The following is a 20,664-nucleotide window of genomic DNA, read 5'->3' as shown; positions in this document are numbered from 1 at the left end:
TAAGTGTATTTATGTAAGTGCATTTGTAAATGTATGTTTGGGGGTCTGAAATGGACTAATCTAAATCACAATATTCCTTATGGGAACAAATTCGGTCAGTACTGGCACTTGAACATACTTCTGGAATGAAATAATATCGTAAACCGGGGGTCCACTGTGTATGTATATATATATATATATATATATATATATGTATATATATATATATATATATATATATATATATATATATATATATATTTATTTATTTTTAACAAGTCGGCCGTCTCCCACCGAGGCAGGGTGATATATAGTATATATATACTGTATATATATATATATATATATATATATATATATATATATATATATATATATATATATACTGTATATATATATATATATATATATATATTATATATATATTATCCATGGGGAAGTGGAACAGAATTCTTCCTCCGTAAGCCATGCGTGTCGTAAGAGGAGACTAAAATGCCAGGAGCAAGGGGCTAGTAACCCCTTCTCCTGTATATATTACTAAATTTAAAAGGAGAAACTTTCATTTTTCCTTTTGGGCCACCCCACCTCAGTGGGATACGGCTGGTATGTTGAAAGAAAGAAAGAAAGATATACGTATATATATATACACCTGCCATCCGACTTACGACCGAGTTCGGTTCCGAGAAACCGGTCGTAAGTCGAAATGGTCGTAAGTCGAACTTTACTACTGAATATCAACAAAACATTTTTGTAATGACATTATTTTATTGTTTTATTTTGGTATTTCATGTTTTACTTTACTTTTTATGTTGTTAGTACTGTATTTTATACTGTAAGGTTTAGGATAAACACTGTGTACAACACAAATAGTTGTTTATTTCCCAGAAATTTGGCATAAAAAACACGGTCGTAAGTCGAGTGGTCGTAAGTCGAGCAGGTCGTAAGTCGGATGGTAGGTGTGTATATTATTGTAACCACGAACGAGTGGTATTCAATCAATTACAACATTGTGACTAGCCAAGGACTCGAACCCATGTCATTCTGGCCTGCCTCATGGTGAGTGCTCACCATGAGGACCACAAGGAGGGCCAAAACGACATGGGCTTGAGTCCTTGGCTAGTCGCAGTGTTGTTAATGATATATATACAGTGGTACCTCGGGATACAAACAGCTCAAAACTCAAACAATTAAGTAAGTGTATTTATCTAAGTGCTTTTGTAAGTTTATTTTTGGGGGTCTGAAATGGATTAATCTAATTTACATTATTCCTTATAGGAACAAATTCGTTCAGAACTGGTGCTCGAACAGCCTTCTGGAACAAATTAAGTTCATATCCCGAGGTACCACTGTGTGTATATACATACGTGTATGTATGTATATGCAGTGGACCCCCGCATAATGATCACCTCCGAATGCGACCAATTATGTAAGTGTATTTATGTAAGTGCGTTTGTACGTGTATGTTTGGGGGTCTGAAATGGACTAATCTACTTCACAATATTCCTTATGGGAACAAATTTGGTCAGTACTGGCACCTGAACATACTTCTGGAGTAAAAAAATAACGTTAACCGGGGGTCCACTGTATGTATGTATGTATGTATGTATGTATGTATGTATGTATGTATGTATGTATGTATGTATGTATGTATATATATATATATATATCTATATATATATATATATATATATATATATATATATATATATATATATATATATATATATATATATATATATACACATACAAACATTAAACTCCAATTTATTAAACCCCCTCTTCAAACTGCTCTTTGATAGCTACAAAAGAACACACAGGCACAACACATCCCCCATATTCATCAAATTCAAATTCAAATTCAAATTCAAAGTTTATTCTCTATAAGGATTACAATGCTGAGTTTACAGAATTTGGTTATTGTGTAGTTTACATGTAGTAAAATAATAATTACAGAGTGTACCACTAGAACACCTAGCATGGCTAGGCATTTCGGGCAGACTTAGATTAAATCTTAAGTTTAAAATATTACAAAATTATGAGGTAAGTTGGTATTATGGCTAAGTGACTAAATACTAGTTTGTGAGTTTAGCAATGTGAATGCTTTTGTTTTGGCACTATACATAGTTTCAGTATTGGAGTATCACAGGCCAACTTATGACTAGTTAAGATTCATTATTTTGAGATTGAGATTGATATTTCTGTTTATGGTCAAATGGGTGAGTGAGTGTAAGTGTTAACCACCAGGTGGTATTCGTATAATTAGTTGAGAGGGTGTATCAGGGAGATAAGATGTTTTCTGATGGTAGTTTTGAAGATGATGAATGTGTCTGCAGTTTTAGAATTTTCAGGTAGGGTGTTCCAGATTTTAGGGCCTTTGACATGCATTGAATTTTTGTAAAGGTTTAGTCGGACACGGGGAATGTCATAGAGATGTTTGTGTCTGGTGTTGTACCTGTGGGTTCTGTCACAACTATCAAGAAAGCATTTTATATATACAGAACATTAAGCTCCTACATAAACCCCTCCCCTCAATCTGCTCCTTGATAGCTACAAAAGAACACACAGGCACAACACATCCCCCATATTAAATATACAGAACATTAAACTCCTACATAAACCCCTCCCCTCAATCTGCTCTTTGATAGCTACAAAAGAACACACAGGCACAACACATCCCCCATATTATATATAGAGAACATTAAACTCCTACATAAACCCCTCCCCTCAATCTGCTCCTTGATAGCTACAAAAGAACACACAGGCACAACACATCCCCCATGTATGCCTCACCTTATGCAAAAATGCAATGCACATAAATGGCCCCAAGATCTGGAATTCATTGCCCAAACTAGTGAAAGGTCCCCTGTCTGCCAATCTTTTTAGAGCTATAATTAAAAATCACCTCATCTCCCAAACATAACTATACCAACACTGCTATACTAAACAAAACCAACTCATTCAACTACTTCCTGTTCCTTCACCATCGCTTATAATCTTTCCATAGCCTGAAATCATGGAGCCAGTTTGAAATCATATAATAAATCCCAGTCAACTTAAATCACTAAATCAGTTTAAAGTATTAATACACACTTAAAATTGTACTATTATAAATTGTGCTAATTGTAAATTATACTAATTGTAATATTTTTTGCTACCTCTCTTTTTTGTAATAAATGTAATGATAATTAAAATTTACCACTCAATAACTTAAGTAGTCCTTAAGTATCAGGATTAGTCTGCCCAAAATGCACATGCATACTAGTGGCTTTCCTTGTGCTTAACAATATTTTATTACATGTAAACTATATTTTGTATACTTCACAAAGAAATAAAATTAATCTGTTTGTTTGTTTGTAGTTAATGGTCTAAGTCAAACCAAAACATTGTCTTAAGTTTCATTTCTCTTACCTACTCAAACCAGATTATCTCCCATTCTCCAAGTGCTGTATAATCCTTACATGTGGGCAGTCTCTCAAAAATTCACTATTATCCTCCCAAACATCGCTGCTCACTTTGTACTACTCTTTAAACATACCTCACCAATGGTTGTGTGCATGGAGAACAACAACAGCTTATCACCTTAAACTTGTTACCTAAGAACTATGTACTTTTCAGAATAATTACTCAACCAGGCTCCAAGCAACTCACACACATCCCTTATTCAACAGTTTTTAACATATAGATGAGTACAAATAGGAAGAGCATCTGTCTCGCACTCAGCTGACGGTGGATCAAGCTTCCACTCCCCATCTTTTGTTGAATGACCCATGTGGGTTTAGCATGTAAGATGAATTATTAAAAAATCAAGTTTAAATTTGCTTAGCATACATGTTTCAACCTGTTCAAAAACTCCATTCTGATAAAAGGCCCAAAAATTTAGAACTCACTGACTGAAAATGCCAAAAATTTCCCATCAGCCAGCATCTTCAATAATATTGTTAAAAAGCACCTATTAAATCCAACATAAATGTTATACATAACCATTAACTAGTAAATTCTCATGCCTTAATTTCACCATCTTAATTCAATCGTTCCATAAAAAAACAGATCACTGAACCATTGCAAAATTCAATGTATGTAATTTATTTGTAAGTGACCAATTTATCATTTGTAACCTGACTCAATGTACTGATTCTCAATGACTTAAATCATAAACTAGGTTTAGATTTAACGTTTTCAGGGGCAGTCACACAGAACCGTCATTGAGTCAAGGATCCCTCACATAGTTCTACATCATGGGTTCAGCTTATCTCAGATAAGTTGTGAGTAGTAAATTTTGGCTTAGGTATGAGAGAATTGGTCTGTGCAATGAGTGCACACAGTATAAAAAATAATCCTACCCCATGCAGCCCATGATGGGAAAAGCAAAACTGACCTTCTGTTTAGCTTAAAATACCAAATTTGAGGGGTTTCGTAGGATAGTTTTTATGGTTTTATTGTATCATTTGTTAGAACTGGAGACATACTACTGAAATATAGATGATTTTAGTTTGCTGCAGGACTGGAAGTAGCTTGAAATTGAGCACAAAGTAGCAGAAATATTCAATTACTGTTGATTTTCCTCAGGATGAATAAGGCCCCTTTACATCACTTGGTCTATTTTATGGATTTTTAATAAATCTGATTCAATCCTTGAGATGCTGTAAACCATGACCAATTACATATTTCTGATTTTATTTTATTATCCGGGAAATAGTTTAGAACTATTATTGTGTGATTATGAATTCAAAATGGAAGGCAAGTGTAATATAGGAGAGGCCTGGGGAAGTGATCAATGAACCGAGGAAATATTTTAGTGCCAGGAATGTCCACACTGTTTATATTGCACTCTATTTGCAAATTGGTATTTTTTTTAATTTTGTGTAAACTGGCCAAATTACTGACTGCTGTGCACTTTATAGGGTAATTGTAATACTGTAGTGGTTTCTTGTGCTCAATGGATAGAACAGAAGACAAACTAGCAAAATAGCTAAGAACTGGGTCAAATGGAGCAATGGAATAATTGACTTAAAATAGCACTCAAAACTGGCAAAATTGCTGATGTGTAAATTGCACCTGAACTGCTAACTCTGCACCTGCTTAATTCCGCTAGTTTTCCACCAAGTTTTGTACTTACCTTCAGAAAAAAGATTATCGTTTCAGAAGGATATTTTTATTTAAAGTAAACACTGGGACTAATATTAATTTTAGGGTTCTGGACAGTGAAAGGGTTAAGTAATATATAATCCTTAACCCATAAATGGTCCAAACGTATACACATATATACATTTTTACCGCTACTGCCCCAAATGTATATTTACGTTTCCTTTTTCATTCCTTCAAAATTGGCACGATAGGCCTGAGTCGCCTAGACACGAAAGAATGGGTGTGCACACTCAGTGCGTGCCATATGAAAAAAAATCGGGGATGCCTGGTTACCGCATGGTAGCACCAGTTACATTCAGCTCCATCTTGGGTCAACATCACGGCACATCCTCGTGATTCACTCACGCCTCGTCATATTAGCACTCTATTATTCAAGGAAAGTGATACAGAACATCAGTTTAGTGGCTCTGACACAGATGTGGCTACTAATAATCAAGGAATTAGTGAAAATATCGACGATAACCCAGATGACCCTCAGCCCATCACCTCTGGGGTGGCCAGTGTGGCCACACCAGACCCTAGGCCAAGCACTTCTGGGGTGGCCAGTATGGCCACACCAGACCCTGGGCCAAGCACCTCTGGAGTGGCAAGTGTTACCCATAGTGATAGTGAAAGTGTAAGTGACGATGAGATTGACTTTATGCCATTAGAGGATTCGTTTAGAGATAGTGATCATTATTCACCAGTGAAGCGTACTTTTAGGCATCATCGCCTACGTTCAGGCAGTGTGCCATTTGCAGTCGACAGCAAGGGTCGTGGCAGGTCACGATCTAAAACCCCGGCCACTGATAGTGAAAGTGATCATGAAGGTGAATACGCGGGGATGGAGGAATTAGTGGTGGGTGGCACGGTGCCTGGACCACATGGCGTGGTGGGTGGACAGACAAAGAACCGCCAAGCACCCCCTCAACCATGTGCTTCCACCACTCCTGGGGGTGGCACTCTGTATGAATCCATGCGTCATAGAATATCATACAATCGTGGGGTTCTAGAAACATAAGTGGGACATGTAAATACTTGTATGTAGCTGTAGATAATAGTGTGTGATTCAGCCAGGTGTGCAAAATCACCTATCAGTGTGTACATGTGTGTTTGTGACAGTATGATAATTTTGTATATAATATTGGTGTATAAGCAACAACTGACATTGAAATCCAAAGTTTTACTATAAAACATAAGTATCATATCATGAAAACCAAGTAAAAAAAAAATGGAAAAAAAATGGTAAATATGTAGAATTTCCGCAAGCGGCAGTGCTCCATGTTGCCGTCAGGTAATCGCTAAGTGCCAACTTCATGCCCTCATATGTCGGTAATTACTGACACTAAATTTTTTTTTATCCTATAACACTTAGAAAAGTGTGCTCTATTTCTACAAAAAAAAAAAAAAAAAAAAAAAAATTTATTTTTCAAAATATTCGGGGCACTGGGGTAGTGAACGTATATATACGTTTGGACTGTTTTTGGTTAAGATTAGCTTGCCCAAAATGCATTGCATAATTCAATTCAATTCAATTCAAGTTTATTCTCTATAAAGGTTACAATGTGGGGTTTACAGGTTTTGGGTATTGTGTGGTTTACATGTTATAAAATACTAATTACAGAGGGGGCCACTAGAACACCTAGCATGGCTAGGCATTTCGAGCAGACTTAGATTAATTCTTAACATTAAATCCTTACAGATTATGGTATTAAGGCTAAGTGAATACATCATAATTTGTGAGTTTAGCAATGTGAATGCTTTTGTTTTGGCACAATACAAAGTGTCTATATTGGAGTATCATAGGCAAACTTATGACAAGTTAGGATTTATTATTTTAAGATTAAGATTAGTGTTTCTGGGTTTATGGTCAGTGGGTGAGTGAGTGTTGTGAACCACCAGGTGGTTATCATGTATGTAGTTAGTTGTCGGGGTGGATCAGGGAGATAAGATGTTTTCTAACTGTAGTTTTGAAAGTGATGAATGTGTCTGCAGTTCTAGAGTTTTCAGGTAACTTTCTTCTGAATTTTCAAATGCATGAAATTATATCTGTATTGCAATAAGACCAAAATCAAAATACAATAAATCAGAATGTATAACTACTGTAACTTCTTTGTATAGCTCCTAAGAAATAATTTGTACAGTACTTTTTTTAATTTAATTTTAAAAATATATACAGCAGACCGTCATTTAACCCTTTCAGGGTTGTCAGCCACAGCACCGTGATGACACCCGAATCTGCATGACAGTGTCTTCCATTGCAAGGCTCCAGGCGGACATCAACCAAATCTTTCAGTGGGCTACATAAAACAATATGAAGTTCAACGATGAGAAATTTCAATTACTCAGATATTGTAAACACGAGGAAATTAAATCTTCATCAGAATACAAAACAAATTCTGGCCACAAAATAGAGCGAAACACCAACGTCAAAGACCTGGGAGTGATCATGTCGGAGGATCTCACCTTCAAGGACCATAACATTGTATCAATCACATCTGCTAGAAAAATGACAGGATGGATAATGAGAACCTTCAAAACTAGGGAGGCCAAGCCCATGATGACACTCTTCAGGTCACTTGTTCTATCTAGGCTGGAATATTGCTGCACACTAACAGCACCTTTCAAGGCAGGTGAAATTGCTGACCTAGAAAATGTATAACGGAGATAAGACACCTCAATTACTGGGAGCGCTTGAGGTTCCTAAACCTGTATTCCCTGGAATGCAGGCAGGAGAGATACACGATTATATACACCTGGAAAATCCTAGAGGGACTAGTACCGAACTTGCACACGAAAATCACTCACTATGAAAGCAAAAGACTTGGCAGACGATGCAACATCCCCCCAATGAAAAGCAGGGGTGTCACTAGCACGTTAAGAGACCATACAATAAGTGTCAGGGGCCCGAGACTGTTCAACTGCCTCCCAGCATACATAAGGGGGATTACCAACAGACCCCTGGCAGTCTTCAAGCTGGCACTGGACAAGCACCTAAAGTCGGTTCCTGACCAGCCGGGCTGTGGCTCGTATGTTGGTTTGCGTGCAGCCAGCAGTAACAGCCTGGTTGGTCAGGCTCTGATCCACCAGGAGGCCTGGTCACAGACCGGGCCACGGGGGCGTTGACCCCCGGAACTCTCTCCAGGTAAACTCCAGGTACTAGTACGGCTTACACCCCAGGGTTTTTGACGTACTAGTACGCCTAAATTCTAGCGCCCTCAAATCTAGTGAGAGAAAGCTGGTAGGCCTACATATGAAAGAATGGGTCTATGTGGTCAGTGTGTGCAGTATAAAAAAAATCCTGCAGCACACAGTGCGTAATGAGAAAAAAAAAACTTTGTGTTTTTGGATTAAAACTGACTTTGCACTGTATTTTCGTATGGTATTTATTGTTGTATTCTAGTTTTCCTGGTCTCATTTTATAGAATGGAAGACATATTACAGAAACTGAGATGATTTTGACTGGTTTTACAATGAAAAGTACCTTGAAATTGGGCTCAAAGTAGCAGAAATGTTTGATTTTTACCGAAGTTCAAAAGTAAACAAATCATGCCAATCGTCCAATACACATCAACTGGCGAGTCCAATATTCTTTCACAAGTGCGCTGATAATATTTATACCATTTCTACACTAATGCAGTAGTCTGCATAACAGTAAATCTTCTATTTTTTTGTAAGAATAAAAATTCAAAGTGGAAAGCCAAAGAAATATAAGAGGGGCCTGGGGATGTGACTAACGAACAGAGAACTTGTTATTTTAGTGCCAAAAACGTCTTTCTTGTTTATTCTGGACCCTATTTGGAAATTGGCATCTTTTGAAATTTGTTTGAAACTGGCAAAATTGCTAAATTCTGACCACTTTATTGGATAGTTGAAATCGGTAAATGGGTGGTTTCTTGTACTCATTCGATAGAAAAAATGGAGTTCTAGCAAAATAGTTATGATTTTTGTCTACTAGTACACTGGAATTGGCCGAAAATAGGGCTCAAATTGGGCAAAATCGCCGATGCATAAACATCATCGAGACCGCTAACTTCATGAGAGCATAATTCCGTAAGTTTTCCATCAAATTTCATACTTTCGGTGTCATTATGATCGGGAAAAGATTCTCTATTTTTTCATAAGAATTTTTTTTTTTTTTTTTTTAAATTTGGGGACCCTGAGAACAAGTCTCGGAGAGGGCCTGGGGACCCTGAAAGGGTTAACACAGTAGTTATGTTCTTGAAAATGCTGTTTGGGTTAAAACCATGTTAGACAAACTGAAGAACTTACAAGAAAAATAGGGTTACGTTCCTATGAGCCCCCAAAAAGCCAAACTTTTTTTTTTTTAGACCAACAGATCTTACAAAAATAAAAGTGAATATGCAATTGTAGTTCATTGTCGTGATGTATTATGTTTTTACTGCTTAAGATTACAAATGCAATAGAAATAATATTATTTCTTACCTTAAATTGTGGGTGCTAGTTTTTGTGGATGAGTGTAAAGAGTTATGCTGTGGCCCTACTAAGCTGAGGTGGATGGTAGAGGTTCTGGTACTGAAGTCAGTGGTTGTACTGAAGTGTGCATAAATTCTGTAATGAATTTCTGTTTTATTTTATCCTGCAGTACATTATACAACTGACGGTAAGGCATCAGCTGCTCTAGACACCATTTCAGGGTCCTCTTCAGTAAAAAAAGTCTAACTTTAAGTCAGTAAATCAGTCAAGTCAGTCAGTCAGTATGTCAGTCAGGAAGTCAGTTAGTCAAGTAAGTCAGTAAGTAAATCAGTCCAGTAAGTAAATCAGTCAAGTCAGTCAGTCAGTCAAGTCAGTCAAGTCAGTAAGTCAGTCAAGTCAGTAAGTCAGTCAAGTCAGTAAGTCAGTCAGTCAGTCATCACACAAACTCATATTTACCTCATTCTTTTATTTGCACAAAGTGACGCTTCATTACGGCCATCATTCTATCTCTTGTCTAATATCTCTATTTTCTTTGTTAATTCTAAGACTTAAACACTTAACACATTTTCTTGCTACTTCCAGCAACACTTGTATGCCTACTGGGTGCCATGGAACAGTAAGAACAAATAAAGAAAATAAGGCTTATGAAGATGTGACCTCACATATGACCTTACTGAGTGTGATAATTCCTTTGCATTGTTGTGAAGTTTTTAGTCATGTCACATAAGAGGTAAAATTTAAGAATGACTTACATGTAAGGCACGTAACTCTTTAAATTTTACATGACTTGTGACCTGACTATAATAATAATAATAATAATAATAATAATAATAATAATAATAATAATAATAATAATAATAATAATAATAATAATATCTATTTCTACAAGTGCATGCATACGGTGTACAGGCCAAGCTGACGTCAACTCCTGCACTAGACAGCACACTCCATTGCTTTTTAAGAGCTTTAACTTGCTTAATATACAAAACATCTACACTTATTTTTGTGCCTACTATACACACAGAATATTATACTCAAATATTAACCCTTCTCTCAAACTCCTCTTTGAGAACTACAACAGAACACACAGACATAACACAAGGCACAAATCACACTTGGATATCCCTCGTGTCTATCTCTCCCTATGCAAAAATGCTATGCACATAAAAGGCCCGAAGATCTGGAGTTCATTGCCAGAACACACTAATGGGCCCCTGCCTACAAATCAATTTAAGGCCCTACTTAGAAATCACCTCATCACACAAAATTAACCAGACAAACACTTTACTTAACAACCAATTACTCAAAAAACTCCTAAATAATTTATGACTGCTCAACTATTTGATCATTTACTTCAAACTTAAAATTGTTTCAATTTCATTGTTGTAAATTATGCTTGATGATTGCTCAACTATTTAATCATTACTTCAAACTTAAAATTGTTTCAACTTCATTGTTTTAAATTGTAATACTGTATTTTTTATATACATACTACATATACCAATATGAATGTGTAAATTCAAGAATTATGTGGATTAAAGTAAAGGTTGGATGCGAAAAGTGGGTCATAATAAGCGTGTATGCACCTGGAGAAGAGAGGAATGTAGAGGAGAGAGAGAGATTTTGGGAGATGTTAAGTGAATGTATAGGAGCCTTTGAACCAAGTGAGAGAGTAATTGTGGTAGGGGACCTGAATGCTAAAGTAGGAGAAACTTTTAGAGAGGGTGTAGTAGGTAAGTTTGGGGTGCCAGGTGTAAATAATAATGGGAGCCCTTTGATTGAACTTTGTATACAAAGGGGTTTAGTTATAGGTAATACATATTTTAAGAAAAAGAGGATAAATAAGTATACAAGATATGATGTAGGGCGAAATGACAGTAGTTTGTTGGATTATGTATTGGTAGATAAAAGACTGTTGAGTAGACTTCAGGATGTACATGTTTATAGAGGGGCCACAGATATATCAGATAACTTTCTAGTTGTAGCTACACTGAGAGTAAAAGGTAGATGGGATACAAGGAGAATAGAAGCATCAGGGAAGAGAGAGGTGAAGGTTTATAAACTAAAAGAGGAGGCAGTTAGGATAAGATATAAACAGCTATTGGAGGATAGATGGGCTAATGAGAGCATAGGCAATGGGGTCGAAGAGGTATGGGGTAGGTTTAAAAATGTAGTGTTAGAGTGTTCAGCAGAAGTTTGTGGTTACAGGAAAATGGGTGCGGGAGTGAAGAGGAGCGATTGGTGGAATGATGATGTAAAGGAGAAAAAGTTAGCATATGAGAAGTTTTTACAAAGTAGAAGTGATGCAAGGAGGGAAGAGTATATGGAGAAAAAGAGAGAGGTTAAGAGAGTGGTGAAGCAATGTAAAAAGAGAGCAAATGAGAGAGTGGGTGAGATGTTATCAACAAATTTTGTTGAAAATAAGAAAAAGTTTTGGAGTGAGATTAACAAGTTAAGAAAGCCTAGAGAACAAATGGATTTGTCAGTTAAAAATAGGAGAGGAGAGTTATTAAATGGAGAGTTAGAGGTATTGGGAAGACGGAGGGAATATTTTGAGGAATTGTTAAATGTTGATGAAGATAGGGAAGCTGTGATTTCGTGTATAGGACAAGGAGGAATAACGTCTTGTAGGAGTGAGGAAGAGCCAGTTGTGAGTGTGGGGGAAGTTCGTGACGCAGTAGGTAAAATGAAAGGGGGTAAGGCAGCCGGGATTGATGGGATAAAGATAGAAATGTTAAAAGCAGGTGGGGATATAATTTTGGAGTGGTTGGTGCAATTATTTAATAAATGTATGGAAGAGGGTAAGGTACCTAGGGATTGGCAGAGAGCATGCATAGTTCCTTTGTATAAAGGCAAAGGGGATAAAAGAGAGTGCAAAAATTATAGGGGGATAAGTCTGCTGAGTATACCTGGTAAAGTGTATGGTAGAGTTATTATTGAAAGAATTAAGAGCAAGACGGAGAATAGGATAGCAGATGAACAAGGAGGCTTTAGGAAAGGTAGGGGGTGTGTGGACCAGGTGTTTACAGTGAAACATATAAGTGAACAGTATTTAGATAAGGCTAAAGAGGTCTTTGTGGCATTTATGGATTTGGAAAAGGCATATGACAGGGTGGATAGGGGGGCAATGTGGCAGATGTTGCAAGTGTATGGTGTAGGAGGTAGGTTACTGAAAGCAGTGAAGAGTTTTTACGAGGATAGTGAGGCTCAAGTTAGAGTATGTAGGAAAGAGGGAAATTATTTCCCAGTAAAAGTAGGCCTTAGACAAGGATGTGTGATGTCACCGTGGTTGTTTAATATATTTATAGATGGGGTTGTAAGAGAAGTAAATGCGAGGGTCTTGGCAAGAGGCGTGGAGTTAAAAGATAAAGAATCACACACAAAGTGGGAGTTGTCACAGCTGCTCTTTGCTGATGACACTGTGCTCCTGGGAGATTCTGAAGAGAAGTTGGAGAGATTGGTGGATGAATTTGGTAGGGTGTGCAAAAGAAGAAAATTAAAGGTGAATACAGGAAAGAGTAAGGTTATGAGGATAACAAAAAGATTAGGTGATGAAAGATTGAATATCAGATTGGAGGGAGAGAGTATGGAGGAGGTGAATGTATTCAGATATTTGGGAGTGGACGTGTCAGCGGATGGGTCTATGAAAGATGAGGTGAATCATAGAATTGATGAGGGGAAAAGAGTGAGTGGTGCACTTAGGAGTCTGTGGAGACAAAGAACTTTGTCCTTGGAGGCAAAGAGGGGAATGTATGAGAGTATAGTTTTACCAATGCTCTTATATGGGTGTGAAGCATGGGTGATGAATGTTGCAGCGAGGAGAAGGCTGGAGGCAGTGGAGATGTCATGTTTGAGAGCAATGTGTGGTGTGAATATAATGCAGAGAATTCGTAGTTTGGAAGTTAGGAGGAGGTGCGGGATTACCAAAACTGTTGTCCAGAGGGCTGAGGAAGGGTTGTTGAGGTGGTTCGGACATGTAGAGAGAATGGAGCGAAACAGAATGACTTCAAGAGTGTATCAGTCTGTAGTGGAAGGAAGGCGGGGTAGGGGTCGGCCTAGGAAAGGTTGGAGAGAGGGTTTAAAGGAGGTTTTGTGTGCGAGGGGCTTGGACTTCCAGCAGGCATGCGTGATCGTGTTTGATAGGAGTGAATGGAGACAAATGGTTTTTAATACTTGACGTGCTGTTGGAGTGTGAGCAAAGTAACATTTATGAAGGGGTTCAGGGAAACTGGCAGGCCGGACTTGAGTCCTGGAGATGGGAAGTACAGTGCCTGCACTCTGAAGGAGGGGTGTTAATGTTGCAGTTTAAAAACTGTAGTGTAAAGCACCCTTCTGGCAAAACAGTGATGGAGTGAATGATGTTGAAAGTTTTTCTTTTTCGGGCCACCCTGCCTTGGTGGGAATCAGCCAGTGTGATAATATAAATAAAAAAAAAATATATACCAAAACTATAATTCTTCTCTACCTGACTTATTAAAGCCATATAGAGTGAACTAATAGATTATTCAATTTTCTTGTATTCATTGTAACTCGCCTAATGACTATATTTACAATGACAATACTGTTACTGCCTTATTAATCTTAAGTTGGATGGCCCCGTGGCCTGGCTGGCAAAGCTCTCGCTTCACATGCAGAGGGCCCGGGTTCGATTCCTGGTGGGGTGGAAACATTTTGATGCGTTTCCTTACACCTGTTGTCCTGTTCACCTAGCAGCAAATAGGTACCTGGGTGTTAGTCGACTGGTGTGGGTCGCATCCTGGGGGATAAAATTGTGGACCCCAATGGAAATAAGGCAGACAGTTCTTAACCCTTTCAGGGTCCAAGGCCCAAATCTGGAGTCACGCACCAGTGTCCAAGAATTTTCAAAAAAAAAATTTGTTATTTTTTCTTATGAAATCATAGAGAATCTTTTTGTGAAGGTAATAAAACAAAAAGTACGAAATTTGGTGGAAAATTGACGAAATTATGCTCTCGCGAATTTTGATGTGTCAGCGATATTTACGAATCGGCGATTTTGCCGACTTTGACTCCCATTTTAGGCCAATTACATTATTCCAATCAACCAAATTCTTAGATATTTCACTAGTATTACTTCTATTCTATCGATTGAGCACAAGAAATCGCCAAGTCAACTGTTTCAACTACAAAATAAAGTGATCGGAAATTGTTAATTTGGCCAATTTAACACAAAGTTCAAAATATTCCAATTTCAAAATAGGGTCCAGAATGAACAATGTAGGCATTCCTGGCACTAAACTAACATTTCCTCTGTTCATTAGTTATGTTTTGAGGCTTTACAAATAAATTCCATTTTGATTTTTTATTCACAAAATGAATTTTTATTCACACCAAAAAATAGAAGATTTACTGTTATGCAATACTGTAATAATTGTATAAATATCATCACCATATTTGTGAATGTATATTAGACCCACCAGCTGATGTGTATTAGACGTGTGAGGTCGTTTGTTTACTCTTGAATATCGGCAAAAATTTAACATTTCTGCTATTTTGAGCTCAGTTTCAAGCCATTTCCAGTGCTAAAACCAATCAAAATCATCTCTATTTCTGTAATATGTCTTCCATTCTATCAAATGAGACCAAGAAATCGCAAATACAACTATAAAAAACATACGAAAAAACACTGCAAAGTTGCTGTTTTAATCGAAAAATCATGATTTCATTTTTTTTCTCTCATTATACACAGTGTGCTGCAGGATCTGTTTTATGTAGTGCACACATACCACATAGATGTATTCTCTCATATCTAGGCCCAAATGTACCACTCACAGTTTATCAGAGTGAGCTGAGCTCATGGCGTAGATCTACGGTTTGGACCCTGAACGTAAAGCCGTAGATCTACGGGACGGACCCTGAAAGGGTTAATGACGCACTGACTTTCTTAGGTTATCCTGGGTGGCTAACCCTCTGGGGTTAAAAATCCAAACGAAATCTTATCTTGTCTAGTTTTAAGTTTGCCCGAAGTGCTCTGCATATAAAGGGGCTTTTGGCATGTTTACCCGTTTGTGCAAACATGTATCATGCTAAAATACAATTATTATTATTATTAATGACATATTACTACATACATGTATATAGAAAGCCCCTTGATATGCAGAGCATTTCGGGCAAATTAGGTCAATTTTGTACAAGGATGCAACCCACACCAGTCGACTAACACCCAGGTACCGATTTTACTGATGGGTGAACATGGATAGCAGGTGCCTTATGGAAACACGTCCTAATGTTTCCACCCGTATTGGGGATCGATCCACGGACCTCAATGTGAGCTGAGTGCGGTAGCAATCGAGCTATGGGACACCTTTAAAAAACTTCACAACAATGAAAAAGAATCCCTACACAATAACACTGTAGCTAACACTAATAAGAGATAAGATAAGATTTTGTTCGGATTTTTAACCCCGGAGGGTTAGCCACCCAGGATAACCCAAGAAAGTCAGTGCGTCATCGAGGACTGTCTAACTTATTTCCATTGGGGGTCCTTAATCTTGTCCCCCAGGATGTGACCCACACCAGTCGACTAACACCCAGGTACCTATTTGCTGCTAGGTGAACAGGACAACAGGTGTAAGGAAACGTGTCGAAATGTTTCCACCCGCCGGGAATCGAACCCGGGCCCTCCGTGTGTGAAGTGGGAGCTTTAGCCACCAGGCCAGTGACACAGTTGCTGACACTAGCACTGTGGCTGACACTAGCACCATAGCTGACACTAGCACTGTGGCTGACACTAGCACTGTAGCTGACACTAGCACCGTAGCTGACACTAGCACCGTAGCTGACACTAGCACCGTGGCTGGCACTAGTACTGTAGCTGACACTAGCACTGTGGCTGACACTAGCACCATAGCTGACACTAGCACTGTGGCTGACACTAGCACCATAGCTGACACTAGCACCGTAGCTGACACTAGCACCGTAGCTGACACTAGCACCGTAGATGACACTAGCACCATAGATGACACTAGCACTGTGGCTGGCACTATTATTGTAGCTGACACTAGCACTGTAGCTGACACTAGTACTGTAGATGACACTAGCACCGTGGCTGACACTAGCACCGTGGCTGACACTAGCACCGTGGCTGACATTAGCACCATGGCTGACACTAGCACCACGGCTGACACTAGTACCGTAGCTGACACTAGCACCGTGGCTAACACTAGCACTGTGGCTGACACTAGTACCGTAGCTGACACTAGCACTGTAGCTGACACTAGTACTGTAGCTGACACTAGCACTATAGGTGACACTAGTACTGTAGCTAACACTAGCACTGTGGCTGACACTAGCACCGTAGTTGACACTAGCACCGCGGCTGACACTAGCTCCATAGCTGACACTAGCACTGTAGCTGACACTAGCACTGTAGCTGACACTAGCACCATAGCTGACACTAGCACTGTAGCTGACACTAGCACTGTAGCTGACACTAGCACTGTAGCTGACACTAGCACTGTAGCTGACACTAGCACTGTAGCTGACACTAGTACTGTAGCTGACACTAGCACTATAGCTGACACTAGTACTGTAGCTAACACTAGCACCGTGGCTGACACTAGCACCATAGCTGACACTAGCACTGTGGCTGACACTAGCTCCATAGCTGACACTAGCACTGTAGCTGACACTAGCATTGTAGCTGACACTAGCACCGTAGGTGACACTAGCACTGTGGCTGACACTAGCTCCATAGCTGACACTAGCACTGTAGCTGACACTAGCACTGTAGCTGACACTAGCACCGTGGCTGACACTAGCACCGTAGCTGACACTAGCACTGTGGCTGACACTAGCTCCATAGCTGACACTAGCACTGTAGCTGACACTAGCACCGTAGCTGACACTAGCACCGTAGCTGACACTAGCACCGTAGCTGACACTAGCACTGTAGCTGACACTAGCACTGTAGCTGACACTAGTACTGTAGCTGACACTAGTACTGTAGCTGACACTAGCACTGTAGCTGACACTAACACTAGCACTGTAGCTGACACTAGCACCGTAGCTGACACTAGCACTGTAGCTGACACTAACACTAGCACTGTAGCTGACACTAGCACCGTAGCTGACACTAGCACTGTAGCTGACACTAGCACTGTAGCTGACACTAACACATCACACTGGAAGGACACACGGTGGGAAGGCAAACACTGGTTCACAGTGACCTCGAACTTGAAGCTGGAGAAGCAGTACTGTATTGCTTTATCCTGGTGGATATCACACACACACGTTACTATGTGTGTTTAACTGTAACTCACCTTAATTTAAGTCTAACTGTGTGTACCTCAATAAACTTAATCAATTTACTAACTTGAAAAGGAGCTTGGTGACGGTTACTATGGTAACCCTGAGTCAAAACTCTTCAAAACATATGAAACCAAATCAAATCAAATCAAATTTTATTTCTTTGCAAGCAGTACATTGAGATTATGTATTTACAATAATGGGTTGCAGTGCAAAGAAAGCCTCTGTCAGGCCTAGGCATTATGGGCAGACTTAATTTAATGGCTTACTGACTACTTAATTAATACTAAAGAAATTTATCATAGTTTAAGTTGTACACTAGCATGTGTGTATTATAACATGTGTGCATCATGCACTAACTTGTGTGTATCATACACTAATGTGCGTATCATACACTAAAGTGTGTGTATCATATACTAACGTGTGTGTATCATATACACTAAAGTATGTATCATACACTGACGTGTGTGTATCATACACTAACGTGCGTATCATACACTAGTGTGTGTATCATATACTAACGTGTGTGTATCATATACACTAAAGTGTGTATCATACACTGACGTGTGTATCATACACTAACGTGCGTATCATACACTAAAGTGTGTGTATCATATACTAACGTGTGTATCATACACACTGACGTGTGTGTATCATACACTGATGTGTGTGTATCATACACTAACGTGCGTATCATACACTAAAGTGTGTGTATCATATACTAACGTGTATCATACACACTGACGTGTGTGTATCATACACTGACGTGTGTGTATCATACACTAACGTGTGTGTATCATACACTGACGTGTGTGTATCATACACTGACGTGTGTGTATCATACACTAACGTGTGTGTATCATACACTAACGTGCGTATCATACACTAAAGTGTGTGTATCATACACTAACGTGTGTGTATCATATACACTGACGTGTGTGTATCATACACTAACGTGCGTATCATACACTAAAGTGTGTATCATACACTAACGTGTGTATCATATACACTGACGTGTGTATCATACACTGACGTGTGTGTATCATACACTGACGTGTGTATCATACACCGTGTGCATCATACACTAACGTGTATCATACACTGACGTGTGTGTATCATACACTAACGTGTGTATCATACACTAATGTGTGTATCATACACTAACGCATGTGTATCATACACTAACGATGTGTATCATACACTAATGTGTATCATACACTAACGTGTATCATACACTAACATGTATCATACACTAACGTGTGTATAGCACACTAACAACTTTAATTTCTTTATATACAAAATAATAATGTATACATCAGAAAAATAACTTAATATATGGGGTTTTTTCATTATAATGACTACGTTCATTATATAAAGGAATGCTTACTTCACAGCTGGTATTAAATGATGATAATTCAAATTCAAATTCAAATTCAAACTATTCTCTATAAGTATTACAATGCTGAGTTTACAGAATTTGGTTACTGTGTGGTTTACATGCAGTAAAATAATAATTACAGAGTGTACCACTAGAACGCCTAGCATGGCTAGGCATTTCGGGCAGACTTACATTAAATCTTAGGTTTAAAATGTTACAGGATTATGTTGTGTTAGTTACTACTTGTTAAAGGCACTTGTCTACAGTGTGTGTACTCATCTAATTGTGGTTGCAGGGGTCGAGACTCAGCTCCTGGCCCCGCCTCTTCACTGAACGCTACTAGGAATTTTTATTGACCTAGGAAAAGCTTTTGACACAGTAGACCACGACATCCTACTCCACAAACTTGACCATTACGGTATAAGAGGCCATGCGCTTGCTTATTTCAAATCTTACCTTACTAATAGGTATCAGTATGTCACCATTAAAGACACAGCATCAACAACACAGCCACTTGATACTGGAGTTCTGCAGGGAAGTGTCCTTGGTCCCCTGCTCTTCCTCATATACATCAATGATCTTCCAAACGTATCCCAACACCTGAAACCCATTCTCTTTGCTGACGACACGACTTATGTCATCTCTCACCCTAATCTTGCCACCCTCAACACCATTGTTAACGAGGAGCTGATCAAAATATCGACTTGGATGACAGCCAATAAACTTACGCTTAACACTGACAAAACCTACTATATTATGTTTGGTAGCAGAGCAGGAGATGCACAAATTAACATTAAGATCGACAACACTCTAATTACCAGACATAATGAAGGCAAATTCCTAGGCCTATACCTTGACAACAACCTGAATTTCAGCACCCATATCCAACACATAACCAAAAAAGTATCCAAAACAGTTGGGATCCTCTCCAAGATACGATACTACGTGCCGCAAAATGCCCTTCTCACACTATACCACTCACTTATTTATCCATACCTCACCTATGCTATTTGTGCTTGGGGATCAACTGCAGCAACACACCTAAAGCCAATAATAACCCAACAAAAAGCTGCAGTAAGAATAATCACTAAATCCCATCCCTGGCAACACCCCCCCCCCACTCTTCATAGATCTAAACTTACTCCCTGTTCAGTACATCCACACTTACTACTGTGCAATCTACATCTACAGGACCTTAAACTCCAATATCAACCTTGACCTAAAACGCTTTCTTGATAGTTGTGACAGAACCCACAGGCACAACGCCAGACACAAACATCTCTACGACATTCCCCATGTCCGACTAAACCTTTACAAAAATTCAATGTATGTCAAAGGCCCTAAAATCTGGAACACCCTACCTGAGAACTCTAGAACTGCAGACACATTCATCACCTTCAAAACTACCATTAGAAAACATCTTATCTCCCTGATACACCCCGTCAACTAACTACACGAATACCACCTGGTGGTTCATACTT

The 20,664-nt window shown here is 38.7% G+C and overlaps 1 protein-coding gene across 10 annotated transcripts in view; it reads right to left on the bottom strand.

Annotated features, from left to right (window-relative positions):
* Nucleotides 1–20,664, bottom strand: part of LOC128688296 (transmembrane protein 138) — a 112,284-nt gene that overhangs the window by 27,694 nt on the left and 63,926 nt on the right. Inside the window, exons 1-2 of one of the 10 annotated variants that reach the window (XM_070086672.1) lie at nt 9,997–10,133; nt 9,550–9,675 (exon numbers count right to left, since the gene is read on the bottom strand). The exons of 1 other annotated variant lie outside the window; for it this stretch is intronic. Coding sequence is in view for 1 of the 9 variants with exons in the window: in XM_053776052.2 (XP_053632027.2) it covers nt 17,674–17,677 (4 nt within the window). In the remaining 8 variants the exon portion in view is untranslated. 8 more of the 10 variants (XM_070086675.1, XM_053776053.2, XM_053776058.2 and 5 more) reach the window with 8 other exon arrangements.

The sequence above is a fragment of the Cherax quadricarinatus genome, chromosome 19 (assembly GCF_038502225.1).
Source record: "Cherax quadricarinatus isolate ZL_2023a chromosome 19, ASM3850222v1, whole genome shotgun sequence".
Lineage (NCBI taxonomy): Eukaryota > Metazoa > Arthropoda > Malacostraca > Decapoda > Parastacidae > Cherax > Cherax quadricarinatus.
This window is presented reverse-complemented; position numbering and strand designations above follow the sequence as displayed.